Source organism: Mercenaria mercenaria, chromosome 11 (assembly GCF_021730395.1).
Source record: "Mercenaria mercenaria strain notata chromosome 11, MADL_Memer_1, whole genome shotgun sequence".
Classification (NCBI taxonomy): Eukaryota; Metazoa; Mollusca; class Bivalvia; order Venerida; family Veneridae; genus Mercenaria; species Mercenaria mercenaria.
The window spans coordinates 27429969-27450762 of record NC_069371.1 but is presented as its reverse complement, the minus strand read 5'-3'; the positions used below and the strand labels follow the sequence as shown (position 1 = coordinate 27450762).

At 35.7% G+C, this 20794-nt stretch overlaps 2 protein-coding genes across 3 annotated transcripts; one reads left to right on the top strand and one right to left on the bottom strand.

The window, feature by feature from the left end:
* Positions 1-581: 581 nt before the first annotated feature.
* Positions 582-11006, bottom strand: LOC123532620 (ras-related protein O-RAL). 2 transcript variants are annotated; one of them, XM_053518777.1, is made up of 3 exons: positions 10873-11006; positions 2470-2611; positions 582-809 (listed from the first exon to the last, which is right to left on the bottom strand). In XM_053518777.1, the coding sequence occupies exons 2-3, from the start codon at positions 2575-2577 to the stop codon at positions 597-599; spliced, it is 321 nt and encodes a 106-aa protein (XP_053374752.1). In that variant the 5' UTR covers positions 2578-2611; positions 10873-11006; the 3' UTR covers positions 582-596. The 2 variants fall into 2 exon arrangements, with proteins under 2 accessions (XP_053374752.1, XP_053374751.1); XM_053518776.1 differs by lacking the exon at positions 10873-11006 and adding an exon at positions 10637-10781.
* A 7088-nt stretch (positions 11007-18094) lies between these two features.
* Positions 18095-19835, top strand: LOC128546863 (uncharacterized). Its single transcript, XM_053518256.1, has 2 exons — positions 18095-18598; positions 19625-19835. The coding sequence occupies exons 1-2, from the start codon at positions 18292-18294 to the stop codon at positions 19804-19806; spliced, it is 489 nt and encodes a 162-aa protein (XP_053374231.1). The 5' UTR covers positions 18095-18291; the 3' UTR covers positions 19807-19835.
* The last annotated feature ends 959 nt before the right edge of the window (positions 19836-20794 follow it).

Sequence of the window (20794 nt, the reverse complement as noted above, 5' to 3'; positions counted from 1 at the left end):
TGTGGCCACTGGGATGTTAACATAGTTTTTCTATTATTGCTTACTCCAGGTAACCTAGTTTTAAACTTGACCTAGATTTAAAAGAGTTTAACATTCTGACTAGGTTTAATAAAGATCAGACTGAAAGTGTAGCAGCTACTGTGCTAACAAGGCTTTTGAAGTTTCTATGATTTGACCTAGAGTCCTAGTCTTTGTCCTGTATCAAGCTCATCCTAGATTTTATTGTGGCAGATATTATGACTACTAGTACAAATTTAAGTTTCATTAAGATTTGGCCAAAAAAAAAACCTTTATGTACAGTAAACTTGTTGATGACACACAATTACGAAGGACAGAAAGGTGATCACAATAACTAATCTTAGGCACTTTGTGCTCAATTGAGCTAAAATTGATAGTGTAACACCTTAAATATTTACGTTGATATTTCAAAATAGATTTATTTCTACAGTTTTATTCCTTACATAATCAAGAGGGGGTTGGGAGAGGGGATGGAAGTCTCACTGGTCATATCAAGCAGGGGCTATTTTATACACATGGTTATTTGTCCAACATTCTTACTGCACAATATAGTAGAAAACTTTTTGTATGTTATCAACCTACCTAAATTCGGCAGTAGCCTGAAAAGATTCCTGTTCTGTGATTGAGAACACACAAAGAAATCCTTCTCCACTCCTGAAGTAATTATCTCTGATTGCAGCATAGTCCTCCTGTCCTGCTGTGTCCAGAATGTCTATCTGTACCTCCTCGCCATCTAAAACAACCTTCTTTCTGTAGGAGTCTGCCTTCGTTGGTTCATAATCCTCAACAAACTGCAAGAGAACAGGTCCATAGACACCTCATGCAAAATGGGAGTAATAACCACTTAAACAAACTTAAGACTTATATTATTATTATTATTATACCAGATTTATATAGCGCCCTTTTCATGATCAATTTCACGTTCAAAGGCGCTTTACATAGTTCAAATGCAGCCACACAGGGCGCATAATTCATCCTCTACTAGTACAGACACAGAGCGATCTGACCAGAGGGACAGAGTGAGACAAAGCCCCCACAACAGAGAGATCAGAAATCAGATACAGGCTTGTCTGGCTAACTTAGCCTAGCTCGTTGCAAATAGACAGCCTGGTTCTTTAACATGCCCAGTGTATGGCACTGATACACGCAAGGATTGCCTGGGTTCCTGACCAGTACACCTCTAGTTGGGTGGGAAACACTGAAAAGCGTTTCTGAAAATTCCCGAGTAGTTGCCGGGGATCGAATCCCCCGACCTCAGGATTGGAAGGCCGGTGTGCAAACCACTGAGCTATCCGTCCACCCAATATCCATGCAAGGATGCTACAAACAAAGTTTATTGAAGATACATCTAGTGCTTTGTCTCCTACTGGAAATCTGTACAAATTCTATTACATTTTCTTATAGTTTTAGAAATAATCAACTTCGATAATCATACCTAACCTTGTGTCTAGAACCGGGGTCAACCCCTGCTATCGATGTTTATAGTCATCCAGTGAGACAACGATGACAAAAATTTCACACTAATGGCCCAAATCCTAAAATCATTACTAACTAGAAATGTGTCCATGGGACACAGATGCCCCCACTACATGACAAAGGACACGAATTTTTTCCTAGGTCAGGGGCCATAACTCCTACAATACTGAATGAATCCGGACGCGAAACCCCAGGTGCACAACCGAAAATGCTGACCAACATTCCTTTAAACTTTGGTGACTCTAGGTCAAATACTTTTGGAGCTACGCGCGACACAACATTAAAATGATCAATTTTTAACTAAGTCAGGGGCTATAACTCCTACATGACTGAGTGAATCTGGATGCGAAACCCCAGGTGCACAAATGCACATGCTGACCAACATTCCTGTAAACTTTGGTGACTCTAGGTCAAATACTTTAGGAGCTACACACAACACAACATTAAAATGATCAATTTTTAACTAAGACTCTAGGTCAAATACTTTTGGAGCTACGCGCGACACAACATTAAATGATCATTTTAATAAGTAGGGCTATAACTCCTACTACTATGAATCCGGAGCAAACCAGTGCACAACTACACATGCTGACCACATTCTGTAAAGTTTGTGACTCTAGGTCAAATACTTTGAGCTAGGCGTGACACAACATTAAAATGACCAATTTTTACAAAGTCAGGGGCCATAACTCCTACATGACTGAGTGAATCCGGACGCGAAACCCCAGGTGCACAACTACACATGCTGAACAAATTTCCTGTAAAGTTTTGTGAAATTACGTCAAATACTTTTGGAGCTACGTGCGACACAACATTTTCGGAAGGAGGGACGGACAAGGGCAAATCTATTATGCTCCCCCCCAAAAGTGGGGGCATAAAAAGAGAGAGTTCTTTTAAGAACTCAAAAGAAATACTAAAACATTTGTTTATTTAGTGAGAACCCCAGTATATAGAGTAAGCACACTGAAAACTTACCTCATCATACATGAACTGTAATGTGAGAGCTGACTTCCCAACACCTCCACTCCCAACCATAATAACTTTGTGGATCACAGCCGGTTGCTGAGCTTTTGCCTTCGACATGACTGATGTGTTCTGACTTTTTGGTCTTATACAACTGAAAACAGACAAGAAATTAATGTACTTCTTATTTTGTTTAAAACAGATACCTGGTTTTCCCAATAGATAATGTTAGTCACATCTGTGGATCTATAAATAGCACAAAAATAGAAAAAGGTTTTCCCCACTAGTTAATTATTTTTCTATTTTTGTAACAGCCTGAACACTTTTTTATTTTGTTATCTGAATATTTTTGGTTAAATAAATATTATATGCATTTCACAGCATAAACAGATAATAAAGACAGCGCTTTTTTCACTATTAAACAGAGGTCTATATTCCACTACTTCACAATTCAAAAACGTCCTTTTCACAGTCAAACTAGATGTGTGTCTTTAGCACACAGGTGCCCTCCCCCTCCCCCCACCCCTCTCACCCCCTCCTGTCACTGTACATGGTTTCATGACTAGGTGAAATATTTTTAAAACATATGTAACACAAACTTTTAACACTTTATGTGAGTTTTCAATAAGTGAAGGACCATAACTCTGGCCTCTATCTGAGTGAAATCCCAGAGAGAACACCAGAGACACAACACTAATCCTAGATAATGTTTTATGACTCTAGGTAAAGTACATTTTGATATATACAAGGGACACAAACTTTCATTTTTTGACTAAGTCAAGGGCCATAACTCTGGTCTTGCAAAGTGAAACAATAAAAAAATTCCAAAAAGTACTTTCTTTATGGTCATCTGCACATCTAGCTTGTTCACCTGCGAAAATTCGAGGCAAATCGGGACAATAGAGTGGGAGGAGTTGGACACATAAGATTTCGGGACGTACAGACGTTCCATCATTTCAGGTTTATGTTGTATTTCTTTTGTTAGCTTATGGGCTACAAGCCTCTTAACCCTTTGTTCAAGCAATGAGCTTATTGTTTTCTTTTGTTGTCTGTACCGTTAGACAGCTCCTAAACCCTGAATGTTCGCTCAGACTGACATACTGTTGCACAGACAGCAGCAACGCTATATGCCAGACATAAACGTGTGCAGAGCTCCAGATAAGCTGCATATTTGCGTATTTACGCAATTAAAGTTGCAGAAATCCAAACTGAATTCATACAGTGTGCGTACTGAAACGCAATTAGAATTCCTAATACCCAATTCATTAAAAATCACTTGCGTATCTCATTTTCCATTTTATAGAACGGGTACAAGACTTTAACGCTAGACAACAGACTGGTTATACATTATGGCAAAACAGGTATCTATATATCGGAAAAAGCACAGGACCATTCAGTCTGATCAGTGTTATTTGGATGTTTTGTAAACAAAAAAATTATGCCGATTAACCTCGTTTGTTGCAGCACAAACAAACAAAATAGCAGGATATTTTGTTGTTCAGCAAAGACAGTTTATCTGTTTGTGATAATAAAGTGCCACCGATACTGGCCGACATCTTACGGGAGAGCACATATTACGGTGAACACATCATTTGGGATATTCATCATATTATGGATTAATTGATCTCTGACTGCATTTAAAGTGCCAAAAATACAATGGAACGAAAGTTTCCCAGAAAACATTAAATGACTGGAGAAAAAATATCATTGGTTAACATTACAAATGATTAGACCTATTAGTTAAAATACACATGTTTACCTTCCTTACAGTCAATCATGAAGAAAAATAGTCAAACCTGTCATCCATACAATTTAGCCACAAAAAAAAAAATACTCAATTGTTTGTGTGAGATTGGTGAAATACCCAATGGGGAACATTAGTTAGTTACTTCCCTGATTATGTCCAAGAAGTAGATTCCTCTGTTTTTATTGGTGACTTCTTTGTAATTTTCAAAAGCAATATCTATACTAAAGGACCTCCGACATTTTCTTATTCAGATTGCCTATCAAATTAAGTAAAAACTGACCTAGGGCTAGACTTCTGAAATAGCATAATAAAGATAGTTAAATACCCTTTCTTGATATATTCGAATGAATTTTACAAGTTTGTTAACAAAAAAGATGATTTTGTAGACATTTCGTATTTTCATTTCTATTGAAATATGAACATTAATCATTTTTATGTTTTAAACATCTTTCCCTCCAGTGACGCAACAAAATATTTCACATGCCTTTGTAAATGATTATCATGTACGTATGTTGCAAAAATGGTACTTGGTCACAGGGGGGAAAATGTTAAAAATTGAAAAAAAAAAATACAAATTAATTTTTCACAAGATATTTTGACTCTTATTGCATGTGTTTCCTAAATCTTAAATATCTACAGCCTTATTTGTTTTTGTCAATAGTTCAAGCATAGAAAAACACAATAGTAAATAAAAAGTGACATAGAACTTCCAGACTGAAAGCAGACTGATCCTGGTATGTACATCTTATGAATTTTTCAATCAGGTCTGCTGCCTCTTGACAGTCGAAGTCTGTCGATTGAGTGTCATGAGGAAACTGTTTTTTTCTTCTTTTTTTTTTGGATTTAACGTCGCACCGACACATGATAGGTCATATGGCGACTTTCCAGCTTTAATGGTGGAGAAAGACCCCAGGTGCCCCTCCGTGCATTATTTCATCACGGGCGGGCACCTGGGTAGAACCACCGACCTTCCGTAAGCCAGCTGGATGGCTTCCTCACATGAAGAATTCAACGCCCCGAGTGAGGCTCGAACCCACATCGATGAGGGGCAAGTGATTTGAAGTCAGCGACCTTAACCACTCGGCCACGGAGGCCCCATGGAAACTGAAAAACCAAACACACTAAAAATGCAATACTTAGGGACCTTGAAAAGAGCAAACAATGCATCTAGATTGTATCCAAATGTGTCATAAAATGCTAAAACCCAGGCACACCTGAACCCTCAGTGGCCTAGGCAGTCTCCTGGCCCTCCGCTATAACTGAAAAAGGCCAGCTACGCCAATGTATGTAAAACACTTTATGTATGCAATATATTAACCCTGCCTGTAATACCCGGTCAGTATTGTACATGTGTACTGCATGTGTCAATATACAGTATAGTACTAACAGTCAGGGGTGTAACTGTTTTAAGTTATGTAACCTATTTCAGTTACTTTTTCAAGCATTTTATAACCTGTATTAGTTATAAAATATTGTTAACTCGCGTAAGTTATTCAATAAAAGTCTTTTTGCTCTTCTCACAAAGTGACCTCTATAGTGAAATTAGTAGCTAACTGTGGTTAATCAAATTCTCGTTTAGTCTGATCATGACCTGATAAGCATAATGGGATGTTAAGAGTTTTATAGCTTTAAAACTCTTGCATAAAACTTTATCAGCCTTGCATAAATTTTTTTACTGCAGAGCTGGAAAGATAAAACGTCAAGGATTCAGGTAATAATAGCATTAGTCACATTCAAAATACGGAATTGGCACAGGAGGGCTTTATAATATTTTATGATAACTGAAACAAGTTATGAAAGTATAAGCAATAACTCAAATGGGTTATTAACTGCGATAACTTTAAACAGTTACACCCCTGACTGACTAATAAACTTTGATAATGTGGCAGTTGACCTCAATACAATGACACTGTTTATTTTCCAATACAGGTAAATCCAATACCTGCTTTATAATGGATCCATGACGGATTATCTTTGAACACCCCTGGACTTATTCGACTCCACTGCCACATTATCAAAGCTTATTAGTAATAGATGTATAGAAAACAAACAATAGGCTTTGATCAATGCATCAGTTATCATGAGCACTCGGGTGGAAAGAACTTATGTGTACACAGTTGTATTGCCAAAAGTTTTGTTCCACTTTTATTTTTTGCTTTTCAGTTATTTTTAAAAATGTTAATAAAACTGAAAATTTGCATAGTAAAGCTTTATTTTTTGTTCTAAAACACTTTATAATAGACATACCTTAAATGCATATGCTTATTTCACTAAAGATATACATTTTACATTTTTCAAAAAATATGACCCTCAGTCACAAACTGCTCAAATTTCAAGACAACGAATATGAAATAAAATTATTTTTTGTGACAGTTTGATAGGTATATACATGTAACTAATTTATGCGTAACTGAAGCCATTAAATAAAATTATCAGCTATTGAAGTCATGAAATGGCATTGAAATTTTGGCAAAATCCATAGCATAATGTCCGATGTCCTTTCATTGGATTGGAAAATGATTAAGGATAGTTTTCTTTTAGTGGCTCTCTGCTAAATAAAGGTTTGATTAATCATTTTTATTTAGAAACCTACACATAACAAGGGCTGTCGGAGGACAGCAACACTCGACTATTTAACAGCCTTGTCGAATGAATACAAAAGTCGAAAAAGGGGCATAATTTTGTAAAAATGGGAAAAAGGGTTATGGAACCTTCAAAGTCCTTATCAGCTCATAAAGTGAACAAGTGCGTGAAGTTTCAATCCTTTCCCATAAGTGGATAATGAAATACCAGCTTACATACAAAAACTTAACCAAAAACTTCTAAGTCGAAAAAGGGGCATAATTTTGAAAAATTTGCAAAGTTATGGGTCCTATACAGTGCATGTCAGATCATGACAGTGAACAAGTGTGTGAAGTTTCAATCCATTCTCATTAGTGTGTACTGAGATACCAGCTTACATACAAAACCTTAACCAAGAATTTCTAAGTCGAAAAGGGGGCATAATTTCATAAAAAAGCAAAATAAAGTTATGGAACCTGTGCAATGTAGGTCAGTTTATCACAGTGAATAAGTGTGTGAAGTTTCAATCCATTCCCACAAGTCGTTACTGAGATACCACCTTACATACAAAACCTTAACCAAGAATTTCTAAGTCGAAAAGGGGGCATAATTTTGTAAAAAAGCAAACTAGAGTTATGAAACCTGTGCAATGTAGGTCAGTTTATCACAGTGAATAAGTGTGTGAAGTTTCAATCCGTTCCTACAAGTGGTTACTGAGATACCAGCTTACATACAAAACCTTAACCAAGAATTTCTAAGTCGAAAAAGGGGCATAATTTTGTAAAAAAGCAAAACAGAGTTATGGAACCTATGCAACGTAGGTCAGTTTATCACAGTTAATAAGTGTGTGAAGTTTCAATCCATTCCAACAGTGGTTACTGAGATACCAGCTTACATATAAAACCTTAACCAAATTGGGATGCCGACGCAGACGCGGATGCCGACGCATGAGTGAGTCCAATAGCTCTACTATTCTATGAATAGTCGAGCTAAAAAGTATATTTATTTTGACCAACAGCAACATCTTGGATAAAGGTTATATATAACGAAAAAGTCAGAGGAATCCCATTAGTCTGTTACACTGATCTGTCTTATCGAATACAGAGTCAGTCACAAGCCGATTAAAAACCTACAGATTTCTGTACGAATACCATAATCCACCACGTGAATGCTAATCTAAAAATAGCCAGGCTTTCCCAAAGAGAAATGTGTAGCTTGGGATAAACCTTGGTATTGAATGCATATAGTACATGTACATTGTCTTATTAATCTTAAAAGGATTGTTCAATCACCTAACATAACAAGTTAACCTATAACTATGAAGGTTTAAACAATACACAAATGATAAGCGCTTCCAGTCAGCTATATTGTCCATGTTGTAGAATAGGTATAGAAATCTAGATCTACTGGTAACGTACTATAAATCATTCTCTTTCTACGAAGGTATCTAGTATTGATAATAGAATTGTAATTAGGTATAACTAATTGAAATCTTCTGCAAAACTTCATAAATTAATGACTTTCCATATCCACTGTATCTAGTACATGGGTCAAATTTCTAATGTATCTCAGTCATTTATTTTTTCTAACACATTCAACTTTTTGGGTTTAAGGATACTGAATGGTGTGTTACTTTCTTTATTTTTCTTTTTCTTTCTTTATTTATTTTTTTACAGAAATATCTAATGTTTTTGTAAATTCCATCTAACAGCCGACAAAAAAAATTCTAAAATAAAAGGAAGCTCTGCCTGCGTGACGTTTACATCGATATATACACTCAGCCAATCAGCGATAGCTATCTCTCACTAATTTTATACCTGGCGCGTCATAGTTCTTGGGTTGTAACAGTCGTTAATATGTAGTATTTAACCATGGAACAGTCTAAGGGACCAATGTAATATTTGGTTATCCTTGCGCTTTATCATACAACTTTTCAAGGGAAGTAACAAGCTAATGTTCCTCATTGGTTTTAGCAGATACCCAATTACTTTTGGAAAAGACTTGGTACTAATATTATTTTTACCCAATACAGACTCCCAATATTATCCAATTCAGACAAAAAGTGATGGGTAAATACCCAACTCCAACAAATGCTTATCTGGAGCTCTGGTGTGGGCCATAAAAACAGCTTCAAAACAAACAAAAAATTGCTCCACTGCATATGCCTGTATCTAAAACCAAAGAAAACTTCCATGCAGTATAATTCTGATATTAAGTATTTGCAATGAACAAAAAGTCCTCTCGTCTACACGCACTGGCGACAAGATACAACCTGAGAATGTGTGAAATTTTCTATTAAGTCGTCCAAGTTTTTTCCGATACAAATCAGTTATGCCATGACTGCACCAATTAATCAGGCCATCCTATTTAAACTGAAATAATCATGCGAGTGGATGTAAAGCCGTCATAATGTCAGTTTATCGGCTTTTTATTACTGATTCTGCATCTATCATGCATCAAAAATGAAACAGGAAGCCAGTTGATACTTGCTGGTGCACATGTGTTGCTATAACACATGATTTAAAACAGACTGTGCACCAGTTATTCACTTATAAATTATCAATATTCAGTAAACTGTACATCCTGCATTAGTGTTGTCTGCTAAAAATTTCGGATATATATGAAAATTACAGGCTAAATTAATGAATACATCACTTATCTTTTTATGTGGAATGAGAACAACTGATAAGTTAAAAATGTCCAAATGTTGGTAGTTTCCTTGGGGTATGAACCTAAACAGAGCACCAATCTATGACAGGACAATGTTTTTTATGCTTTGGGGGAATGGTAGCGGGAATGAAAAATTGGGCCATAACCACAAAAAAATGGGAAAAATTGCATTGTGATAAAAGCAATAAAAAATTATATTTTTCATAAGTAAGTTACAGTAAAAAGGAAAATGATTTATAAAAGCACATTGTCTCATGTTTTAAATGGTACAGTGTACATAATTATTAATTATCGTGTACATCTACACATCATCATCTAGAACAGGTTTTGTTGGTTGGGATATGTAAAAAGAAAAAAACATTTGGGGGAGGGGAATTGTTTTCAGAAATAGGGGAAAACAAATACTTTTTGGACAAGGGTATGGGACCAAAATTTGGCCCAAAAACGTCCCAAAAAAAAAAAAAAAACTGCAAGTGCAAGAGGTTAAATTTTTGTACTGTGTGAATAGTGTTAAAATTCTGCCTTGATGGCCTCTCTGGTTGATGTATAGGAGAGATCGTGTTTGTATACAAATTCTATTTTTAGAACTGATAAGACAGTGATCGGGTGGGCAGAAGCCGACCGTCCATGTTTTTTGTAAACAGTGATGTTTTTCTAACGGTCTAAACTTTCTTAAAACACAAATTACATAAATAATTTTTTGATCAATGGAAAGGTTATAAAACAAGCAATTTATTGATTACTTTTAATTGTTATTTCGAAATAAAATGGATTAATTATGAACGCTTAACTTACACTGTTTTTCTAAAGGTTGTGAAAATCACTACGCCGCCTTTAAAATTATATGTCATTTAAAACGGTTATTCATTGAAAAAAGATATTTGGATACAAAAATATGAAGATTGTTACTATTTCAAATCTTTTTGAATTTTGAAAATCCATAAATGAGCAAAAAAGTAATTAAAAATTAAAAATTCTGATTCAATACGCAAACAGTGTTAAAATCATTTGTTTTGCCAACCAACAGATAAACAGATGTTAACGCGTGACGTCACGGCGATCTCTCCTATTAGGGAGATGCTGTGGTTGCCAGATCCAAAGACCTGTAGCCAAAAGTAAGGTGTGGCAATATAAATTTCTACACTGCCACTGGTAAGCAATAATTTTGTCACATTCAAAAATATTACACTGAAATTTTACCTCTGCAAAAAGTCCATGAAGCTTGACTTTAAGACTATATTAAAGTCACTATAAATAATTTCTTCATTGAATATATCACTTTATTTTTTTTTTAAATAAAAAAGAAGATATAAACACTTCAAATTCAATTGTTAAAATTATTTGAAACTGTCACTGTCAGAATCTGTAGTAAGAATTTCTGAATAAACGCACTCTCGTGCCAGTTGGACGGTGATCTGCGCTATGACAAATAATACCTTTCAGTGAAAATCCAATATTTTGATCAGTCTATGCGTCAGAATGTGTTTTTGTCTAGAAATACCAGTTAATCATCATTTTCTCCAGAACCTGGAAGTAGGAAACTGTAGAATTGTGGGTAGTTAATTTTACCGACTTGTAGTAAACGAAAATTTAATTTTCAATAACTGTACCGATTGTCTCCCTTAAAGACACTGATTCTGGTATGCGAGGCGGCCTATGGTGATGATATGGTCTGCGTATTGACGGTAAGGGCCAATATATATACACGACTGGACCATTGATAGACTAGCTTCTCTTTATCAATAAGCTACTGTGCAGTACATAGATTGCATGTGATATTTCTCACCTTTATAGCAAACACATTAAATAAAAAGATCATAATAATTAAATAAAAAAAACCTTGTCATTTCTCTTTTTCAATTTTAAATAATTATTTTGTTTTCTATTAAATAAAGGTAAGAGTTTTCTAAAAGGGTGAGAATTGCTTTGCTGTAAGAGTTATAATAAATTGGTCAGGACATTACTCAACATGACTGAGCAATTACAATAATCAATAAAATGCAAAACATATAGTAAATAACCAATTATCTGTACATACCAATAAAATTTTTGACCGTCTGACATGGCCTACATGTCAAGTGTACAGGGGTTTTATGGACCTTTATCAGACTGGACCAGACAGAATCCTGTTTATTGGGGATTAAGATGTCTGGCATTTGGGGGGGGGGGGGGGGGGTGTCATTTATTTAGGAGATTGTCTTTGCCTTTAAACTCCAAAATGACTTACCGAATATAGATCTAGTCAAGAAAGGGTTACACGTTTGATTCTGGTACACGATTAGTTTTTTAAAATCATTTTTGTATTTCATGATGATATATTTGACAAAAATCAAAGAGTTACCTTGACCCAATACCATATACGACTATGATGTCTCCTCTTAATTATATAACGGCACAGTTCTCGCTGAAAGCTGCTTGATTCAGCAAGGTGATATGTTTTCAAAAATGTGATAACAAATAGAAAATAAAAATAACAAGAGGCCCAAATGGGCCTAAGTCGCTTACCTGAGGCAGACCTTGACCTAATTAGATCTTGCTTGTGACAATTTAAAGTATTAAATTTAAAAAACACCCCCCCCCCCCCCCCCCCCCAAAAAAAATGCATTATTGCAGTTTAGCTAGTTTTTTCTCTATTTTTAGCTCTAGCGGCTTCTATTTGTAAGATGACCATATAATGATGCCACAGAACCAAGCTTAATTACCGCCTCGATAGCCTAGTGGTAGATCGTCCGCTTCGAGTGCGGGAGGTCGTGGGTTCGATCCCCGGCCGCGTCATACCAAAGACGTAAAAAGTGGTACCAGTAGCTCCCTTGCTTGGCGCTCAGCGTTAAAGGGGTGTCGAGAGTGATTAATATAAGTGGTGGAACTTCATTCACAATCGACCCAAAAATCAATTTTCTATAAACTAATGAAGATCCATCATGCGGCAGTTCATGAGAAGAAGTCGTTTAAATTTCTATTTTTAGCTCTAAAAGGAGCCAATTGTTCCCATTTGAAATAACTTGGGAGAGGACTATATAATGATGCTACAGACCAAGTTTAATGAAGATCCATCAAGCGGTTCATGAGAAGATGTCGTTTAAAGGTATTTCTATTTTTAGCTTTAGCGGCCCCTAAATGGGGCCAATACATCCTTTGAACAAACTTGATAGAGGACCTCGCCAGGATGCTACAGGTGCGCTAAACACTGAATCGGGCGAAATTTATTGTAATCACACATCCGAACTTGTGTAAGATATCAATACGATACAAGATATCAGTCATACTTTTTGATGGCCTGTAGGTGTACTGGGGATAGACGAAGCAAACAAATTGCTGCACAGGGGATAGCTATTAAGTGGACTGAGGTTAGTAATGATGTATTTTGAACAATGTGACTGTGATGATGATTTTCCATTGCATATACGACGTTTTACCTCAAAGCAAAGTCGGAGGGATATATGGTATCGACGTTGTCCATACCGAGGGATGAGAGCGAAACTGTTCTAGGTGCTTCTTTATCGATATCTACTAAGAACACTTACGCTCATCTCGTCGGTCTTTTTCGTCCATGTCCTTCCACAGATTGGGCACAGATTGAGTTTATATCGCATACAAAGATACTTGGGGTTCTTATAGTCTAAGTTACTTCCTCCAGTTTCTAATTCCATGTAAACATAGACTGGTTTACATATTTTCCTTTAACACAAACGTAAGTATATTTATATTTCAAATTAATAGAAGTATGGCCAAACGATATTAAGTTCGCATAGAATTAGTTAACCTGGCACATTCAAATATAGTTCTGTCTGGCGCTCTTTTTATGCTTGATGATTAAAAAAAAAAACAGAACTATTTTTGGCGATTAAGCACATCCGTCTTTCCGTTCGTCTGAGCAAAAATCTAAGTTGCAAATATATCATATAAGAAATGTTAGCTTGTCAATGGAAGTTTAATTTATCGACAAACACAAAACGAGTTATGTGGTGTGTACCATATATGGTATTTCTTTGTAAAGCACATCGGCTTTGCATCTGTACATCATTGTTATTTTGAAAATAAAGTAATTTGGTAGGAAACTGAACAATAATCGAATAACTGGTACCGAAGATGACATAAAAGGTTGTTGCCTTTGTCCTATCCGCCTCCTCTGGTAAGTGGTTTAGAGTTGTCAAGTTTCCACTAGAATAAAAAAAATAACGGTTATCTTCTTGGGAGAAAAGATTTCAATCAGCTAATTTTCCAAAACAGTACGTACTTTATCTGCAATAAAATCATTTGTTTGAACTATTGTTAAATGTAATACGTCTTGCTACAACCCAAACGAAATTAACAGGGTTACAAACATAACTTGTACACCTTAACGGGAACCAGTGAGAGACGTACGTATGAGAAATATTTCAATAGACTAGAGTAAATGAAAAGGCTCGAAATAGACATACATTGTACACAAACAGTGTAACTATCAATCAGAACACTTTACTTTTGTCCCATTCTCACATACTATCCTCAGAACACATTTGTCAACTTGGAATCTATCCTCAGTACATAATACGGCTATCCCCAGTACAGTAGGGCAAACATTTCTAAGAGTATATCTTTAACAGTTTAAAGGTACATGGCTAGCCTTTTCAACAAAAATAGTTAGACTATACTGATTGTGAAATTGTACGATTCAGAAATTTTATTTATTCAAAATATCAAATATAAATAAAAATATTTGTCGAAATTCTGTTAGTTTCGAGGTGATCATCTCAGACTAGAAGTAATGTTTTTTCTTGCTCTGCTAACTCGTAGGCATTACACACAATACACCATAGTCCAACTGCACGTTAAAACACTGGTGTCATTTGTGGGCGTTAACACAGCAAGATCTTAAATCTGTTAAAGAAAAATGACGGGACATCTGTTTGTTTACTTATCACTTTCTGGACTATACCCGTCCGTTTCCCCACCATAGGAGTCACAATTCAGACAGATTGGTGGGGTCGCTTTCGAATACTTCAAAATTGTAAACCGCCATAATTTAAGCCAACACGCAGGTCAAAGTCACGACCAGGATATGCCATATATATGTAGGCCTAATGCAACGAAAATTCACTTTCCTTAAAGAGGAGTGAGCTTTCATTGCATTAGGGCTTAACGTTCACTGAAAAATCCAAAATATCAACGACCTACATCTACGTCAGGAGCGTAGCTAGTGCCCGAGAATATGTACGCAAATTATCTTAAGGGATCCGGGGGCATACTTCCCGGGATGTGTTTGTTTTCCAGAATCAAGAAGTATTTCAACAATACAACTGAGCAAATTTAAACAAACAAATATCCGTAAATTGTAGAAAATTTATTTCTAACACGTTGGTCACAGAAAAAATATCGCTATACATTGCAAACTCTTCCAAATGCTTAATTATAGATATAGAAGAATATAGTTAATTTCATCGGAATTTTTCTTTAATGACGGTACTTAGTTTTTAAGTTGATATTCAGAAATAAATTACTTTAATTACATGAAGATCTAGGCTACAATACTTAAGATATATAAGAATAAAATTTGCATTTTCGATTTTATGTTATACAATCACTCCAAGTGTCAAGCTATCCACAGGAATATAAAGGTCAGCTCAAAACCTCTTAAGTCCATGGCATATCAGACCCTCGTCAGGCCACAGCTGGAATATAACTCCGAAGTCTGGCCTCCACACTCACAAACCCAAATACATCAAACAGAAGAAGTCCAAAGACGGGCAGCACGTTGGACTATGTCGGACTTTGGTCGCACTTCCAGTGTCACTGACATGCTATATACAGCCTAAAGTGTTGCAGGTTAGATCTCCGGCGCATTGACTCCCGTATAAAATCTCAAATCAACTGCAATCCACATGGAAGATTACCTCATCCCCGTAACAAGGCAATCACGCCATTATCATCCGCTGTCTTACAGATTAATCTCTGCAACCACTGATTACTACAAATACTCCTTTTCCCCCAGGACTATAGTCCTATGGAATAATCGTCCACCAGACATTCCCTTTCTTTCAACCCTTGAGCATTTCAATTCCGCTGTTTGCAATATTGAACATACTCCACCATAACCTTGCTCTTCACCCCTGTTTTTATCTTTTAAATCATTATCACATTTTCCTTTCGCTTTTTTTTTGGCCCGATTTTCTATTATTTTCTATTAACAATATTTGTGGCTTAACGCGCACGAAAGTGTCTACATCACTGTAAAGGTTTAGACATGGATATAGATAGGTAGGTAGGTAGATAGATATTGCTTTCTGTAATTCTTTCAGCCGGAACTTACAGAATAAAAATTGACATGCATAAACAAAAATAGGTTTACTATACAATATACCTAAAGATGAATAGATTTTATGTGTCACCTCTGTGAAACCTTTAACAGGCTAATGTTACTAATAGAAAGAGCGCAAGTAGTTAGACGACAGGGCAGCATGCATTAAGCATCATTGAAGAAATGACTGTTTTAATTAAGATTCACTAAACCTAAAGGAAAATTTAATGTTCACCGGTATGGAGACAGTCAATCAAAGTACAGTGTTAAAAAGAGAAAGAACACGAAAACTGTATCCCACCCCTGTTTACATTGCATTTTAACACTTTTTCTACTTCCAACTTTTAGGACCACATGTACGCAGTTATGTATTTTGGGTACTTTTGATACAACATATAGCGCAGGCGTATCACGTGAGAACTGTAGAATAGAAAAATAATAACATGCTGCAGTGCTATGGCTATTAAAACAAAGTAAGTAGCTTTAATGAATAAAGCAGCCTGCCGCTCAGCAAATAGACCAAGACTGGTACATAACTTTGGAGGGTAAAGAACTTTGACTAATATATGAAATGAGCATGTTCGTATCTCTTGCATAGCCTGGCCTGATGAGCCCATTTTTGACAAAGCCGGGTCGGGCCAGATCATGCCAGAATTTCCGAAAAATTAGCTTGTATAAATATCCATATTTCATTCCACAAAAGAACTTTGTACTGAAATCTATAACTACTGTGAAATGCTTACACACAAGACATTTCAGGATAAAACTGCAACAATTTTGTTTGCATTTAAAAATTGCTATGTTAAGGGCTGTCAATGATTCAGGGCAATCATTATTTATATCAGCATTGATCTAATTTCGGTGAATCCGGTCACAACTGGCAAAAGGTGTAATTAAAGGATATAAGAGCTCGCACTGTTTCAAAATACCAATTTTATTTTTAAGACTTTTGTGTTTTTTCTTGACAATTATACAGATAAATGGCAATTATTTTTACATCTCTGTTGCCAGAGAACTCCTTTGACATCAAACATGGATTCAGTCAAAACTCTAATCAATCTGTATAAAACGGCAGAAATCAGCCACCAAAATATAAAATATCTTCACCATGAATCTGATTTACAGAGACCTTATCTTTAGGCTATGGGAGGCTATGGATATATTTCTGAATTATTTAATTCAGTGTGTTACTTGTGATAAATGGCATGGTACTTTTTTATGATTTTTTTATGTTTGGTATGAATACATATAAAAATGATGATACCTAAATAAATAAATAAATAATATTTTCCCTAGTTAAACACAACAATTAAAAACGACTTGTTATTTTGTTGATTATTTTAATGAGAGTAAAAGGAAGCATTTATGTAAACTAGGCTAATGCGCCACTTATTTGCGCAGAGCCGATGCAATTAAAGTCTAACACGTGACTTCGATAAATGGCTTCCTCTGTGAGTTGTGTTTATTATCAAAAATAGTCACATAAAATAATTGGACGCAGTTCTAAGAGTGATATTTAATTGAATTAATGGCAAAGGAATGCTAGCACCGTAGACATCCGACAGTCATGCTACGAACGGTAGGTCTGTTTCTTGATCAACCAGTCGTATTTGGGGGTTGGGGTGGGGGAGTGAGTGGAGAGGGAGGTGGTGGGTGTAGTTTTAGTTTGCTGTTGGTGGGGTGGAAATATGATTATAATTATCGTTTTTATGATGCTAGTATTTTCTGACAGGTTCATCTTCTTAATAGTAACACTTATAACATTGGAATTTGTTTATTTTCTTTGCGTTCGGATTACAGTTATATGAGGATTACTCAGTCACTACCCTGGGAAATCAGGCTTGAGATAAGATGTCGTGCGCTCGTGATTTGTCCATACACAACGTCTTACCGAAGTACACAATTCAATATCAAAAACATCATAAGAATTCTGTTTACATATACTTTGAGTTATAGCTTTTGACTAAATTTATCCATTTTATAGTTTCTTACATTGAAAAATATATTTAACATTTCTTACTGTGAAAATACCAGATGTATTTCACTCAAATATTTCGGTACGAACTTCCACTAAGAGAAACAAATATCCTCTATGTATTGGATCAATAATCACCTAAACCATCCAAAGTGCATCTGTGGCACTCCTACAAAAACACTGCTGTTTTAGAACCAAAATTAATAGTAGCTGCATTATCACCTATGATTCATGCAAAGTGTGATCTCAGAGCACCTCCTTTTCTAAACTGTATACATTTTGATTTTTTTTCTGTATTACTAACACCCGCCACTTCTTGTCGTATATATTGTTCTTTTCAATGTTTATAAAGACTGTTTTTCTTGTTACAGCAAAGAATGCAAATTAGCCAAGTTCTGATGCTTCTGTGTTTTTGCTGTAGAGTAAACATCATCTCTGGTTTGGACACTCGCCAGAATAAAACGTCAACTGCGGTTGTGGAAAGAACCTTTTTACCGGCGTCCGTACGTGCAACCATCACGTCGCCCCTTTGTGCACTATACACGGCGACCACTTTTGCAAACATCAAGTCGCACCTTCGTGCAAACATCACGTCTTCCCTTTATGCACAATACACGGCGGCCACGTTTGCAAACGTCAAGTCGCATCTTTCCTCAAACAACAAGTCACCCATTTGCGAGAACGTCAAGTCAACACCTGCAAGTGCGAAACTCTCAAAGCTCTCTGACAACTTTATTGACCTACTGCGATATGAAATCTTTTTGTGATATCAAATGGGATGTATTTGTACCATATTTGTTTTATTCTGGAAGTGTGATGCTACTAACCAACCAAATACCTTTGAACAACTTCAATTTTACAAGGTTAAACTATGAAATTACCAAGAAAGGAGAGGGTGCAATAATTGCAGGTAAATAACAACAATCAAACTACTATTAAGAAATGAAAAAAGTGACCTCTCATAACAAATCATATCGTACTCTTTGTAGAGAAAATTGTGACATTTCAAAGCGCATTGCATAGCTAGCAGGATGTATGGTTTAGTCCAAGTTTCAGAGGTGGACTGACAGCGTTACTATACTATGTTGACGTCAAGTCGACGTGATATTTAGAGCCATGTATGCGTTGAAAAATAGCGCTTTCAAATTTGATCAAGTATTCTACTTAAAATTACATGTTTAATACGAAATGTCATATAGCACAACTTTACACACACACCGAATTGGTTATTCAGTGTGCAGAATAATTCGCTATTAACTCCATAATGGAATTATTACGCAAGTCTATTACCATTTTCGGTCCTGGCGTGTATAAACAAAGGGGCGTGACGACTTACCCTTTGGTGCAATGCATGCGCAAAGAAACAGTTCTAGCAAATTTGATCTAAATTTTACAATAAAAGACATATAAGCATTGAAATAAATTATAGCAAAACCGTTCGTGTTTGCTAATTGTTTCTTAATTGAAGTACAATTTCCTTATCAGAATTTGCACAGTTACTGTAGAGTAACTGAACACGAGTGTATGTATCTGAAATGGCAAATAAATATTCAGTTTATTTATGGTAAAGGGTAAAGTTTTAGTCTTAATTCTGTTTCATTAGACGCTTATAATTTTACTAATTTTTTAATTATCCAAAGATACTGTTTGTCAATAATCCATTAGAAAAATGTATGCTTTGTAAAAATTATTTTTATCTATAATGCGACATAAAGTCCAATCTGCTTAACGCTTTATCATGAACTACCCGCCCTTGAAGTTTAATGTGTGTATGTGTGCGTAAATATTAATCAAATTTGAATACATATACAAAGGATGAACTTATTATTTGCAGAATATCATGATATATAATTAAAGTGGTCATTTTTCCCCTCATAACTTTGTGAAAAGGAGTTTTAACAATTAATTTCACATACATACATTTGTTTTGATAAAGGTTATGCTGTTATGCGGACTATGACGTTATTCGACAGGAGGTTCAGACTTGCAAGGGCAATGCATGACATCTTGAACAATGCAGGATTTATTGGAGATACTAGAAAGGGAAAAGCAAGAATAAACCATTTCGTTAAGAAAGGAAACTTTGAACTGACTTGGGAAAACTTCTCCTTGTTGTAGCCGAAGCACATACGCCGTACTAACAGAAAGGACAGGTAAGCCGTACTAACAGAAAAGGACAGGTAAGCCGTACTAACAGAAAAGGACAGGTAAGCCGTACTAACAGAAAAGGACAGGTAAAACCCTTTTAATAAAAGTTATTCACAGATCTAAATATTTATTTCAAATTAATTTCCGTTCATTTTATCCATATTCTTTTGTGAAATTCACCACAGTAATAGTCTGAAAATATAAGGGACACCGGCGCATTTTGGGACTTCAAGGTCTAGACATACAGTCTACGGACCAAAGTCTTGAGTCTGGCATGTTTTCATTTATGATAATTACATGCAATTACAAACTTCACTTTCATTAATGACAATTACTGTAATATAATCTGATTAAACCATTGTGCATCTAAGTCTTTATCTTCTGACCTTGGAGTTCAAGTCTTAGCTTATAAGCCCAACTGTAGCCATCAGATTATATTAAATTAGTACCAAATACTTCCAAAGTATCATGGGGTAGTCTTTATTAGAAGAAGGAACTATCGGCTGACACGCTCTCAAGTAATGGTGATATCTGAGCTGCACACTTGAATGAAGAAATCATATGTCATACTTATTTAGCAGGATAAAAAGACTGAATTGTAAATGTTAGTTCCATTTTTTTAAGAATTACGTTACATTTCAAGGAAAGGAACGACAGTCTCTTTAACTCGACATATGAAAATCCCCATTAATATTCCACAGTCGCTATAATATGTATTTCAATACTCAGAATGTAAAAGCTCTTAAAACGAAAGTTCCGATGGGAAAAGTGTGCGTTATTGATCTTGATGACACGAGAAATTGTATGGTACGAGATAATAACTCAGATATTCGTAGCTACGTGATAATAAATTCGCAGCTGTGAGCTAGTATCTTTTTACCACGATTTAGCTTCTCATTTATACTACTTTAGAGTATACCATGGTCACGTAATGAAAACAAATGGGGGCTTCGATTGT

Bases quoted from the DNA above. Each gene is read 5' to 3' on its own strand.
- LOC123532620 (XM_053518776.1), bottom strand. The intron at 810-2,469 runs GTAAGTTTTCAG...GTTCTCTTGCAG, and splicing joins TACAGTTCATGTATGATGAG to TTTGTTGAGGATTATGAACC.
- LOC128546863 (XM_053518256.1), top strand. From the start codon at position 18,292: ATGCACAATACACGGCGGCCACGTTTGCAAACGTCAAGTCGCATCTTT. The intron at 18,599-19,624 runs GTAAATAACAAC...GTTTTGATAAAG, and splicing joins AGAGGGTGCAATAATTGCAG to GTTATGCTGTTATGCGGACT.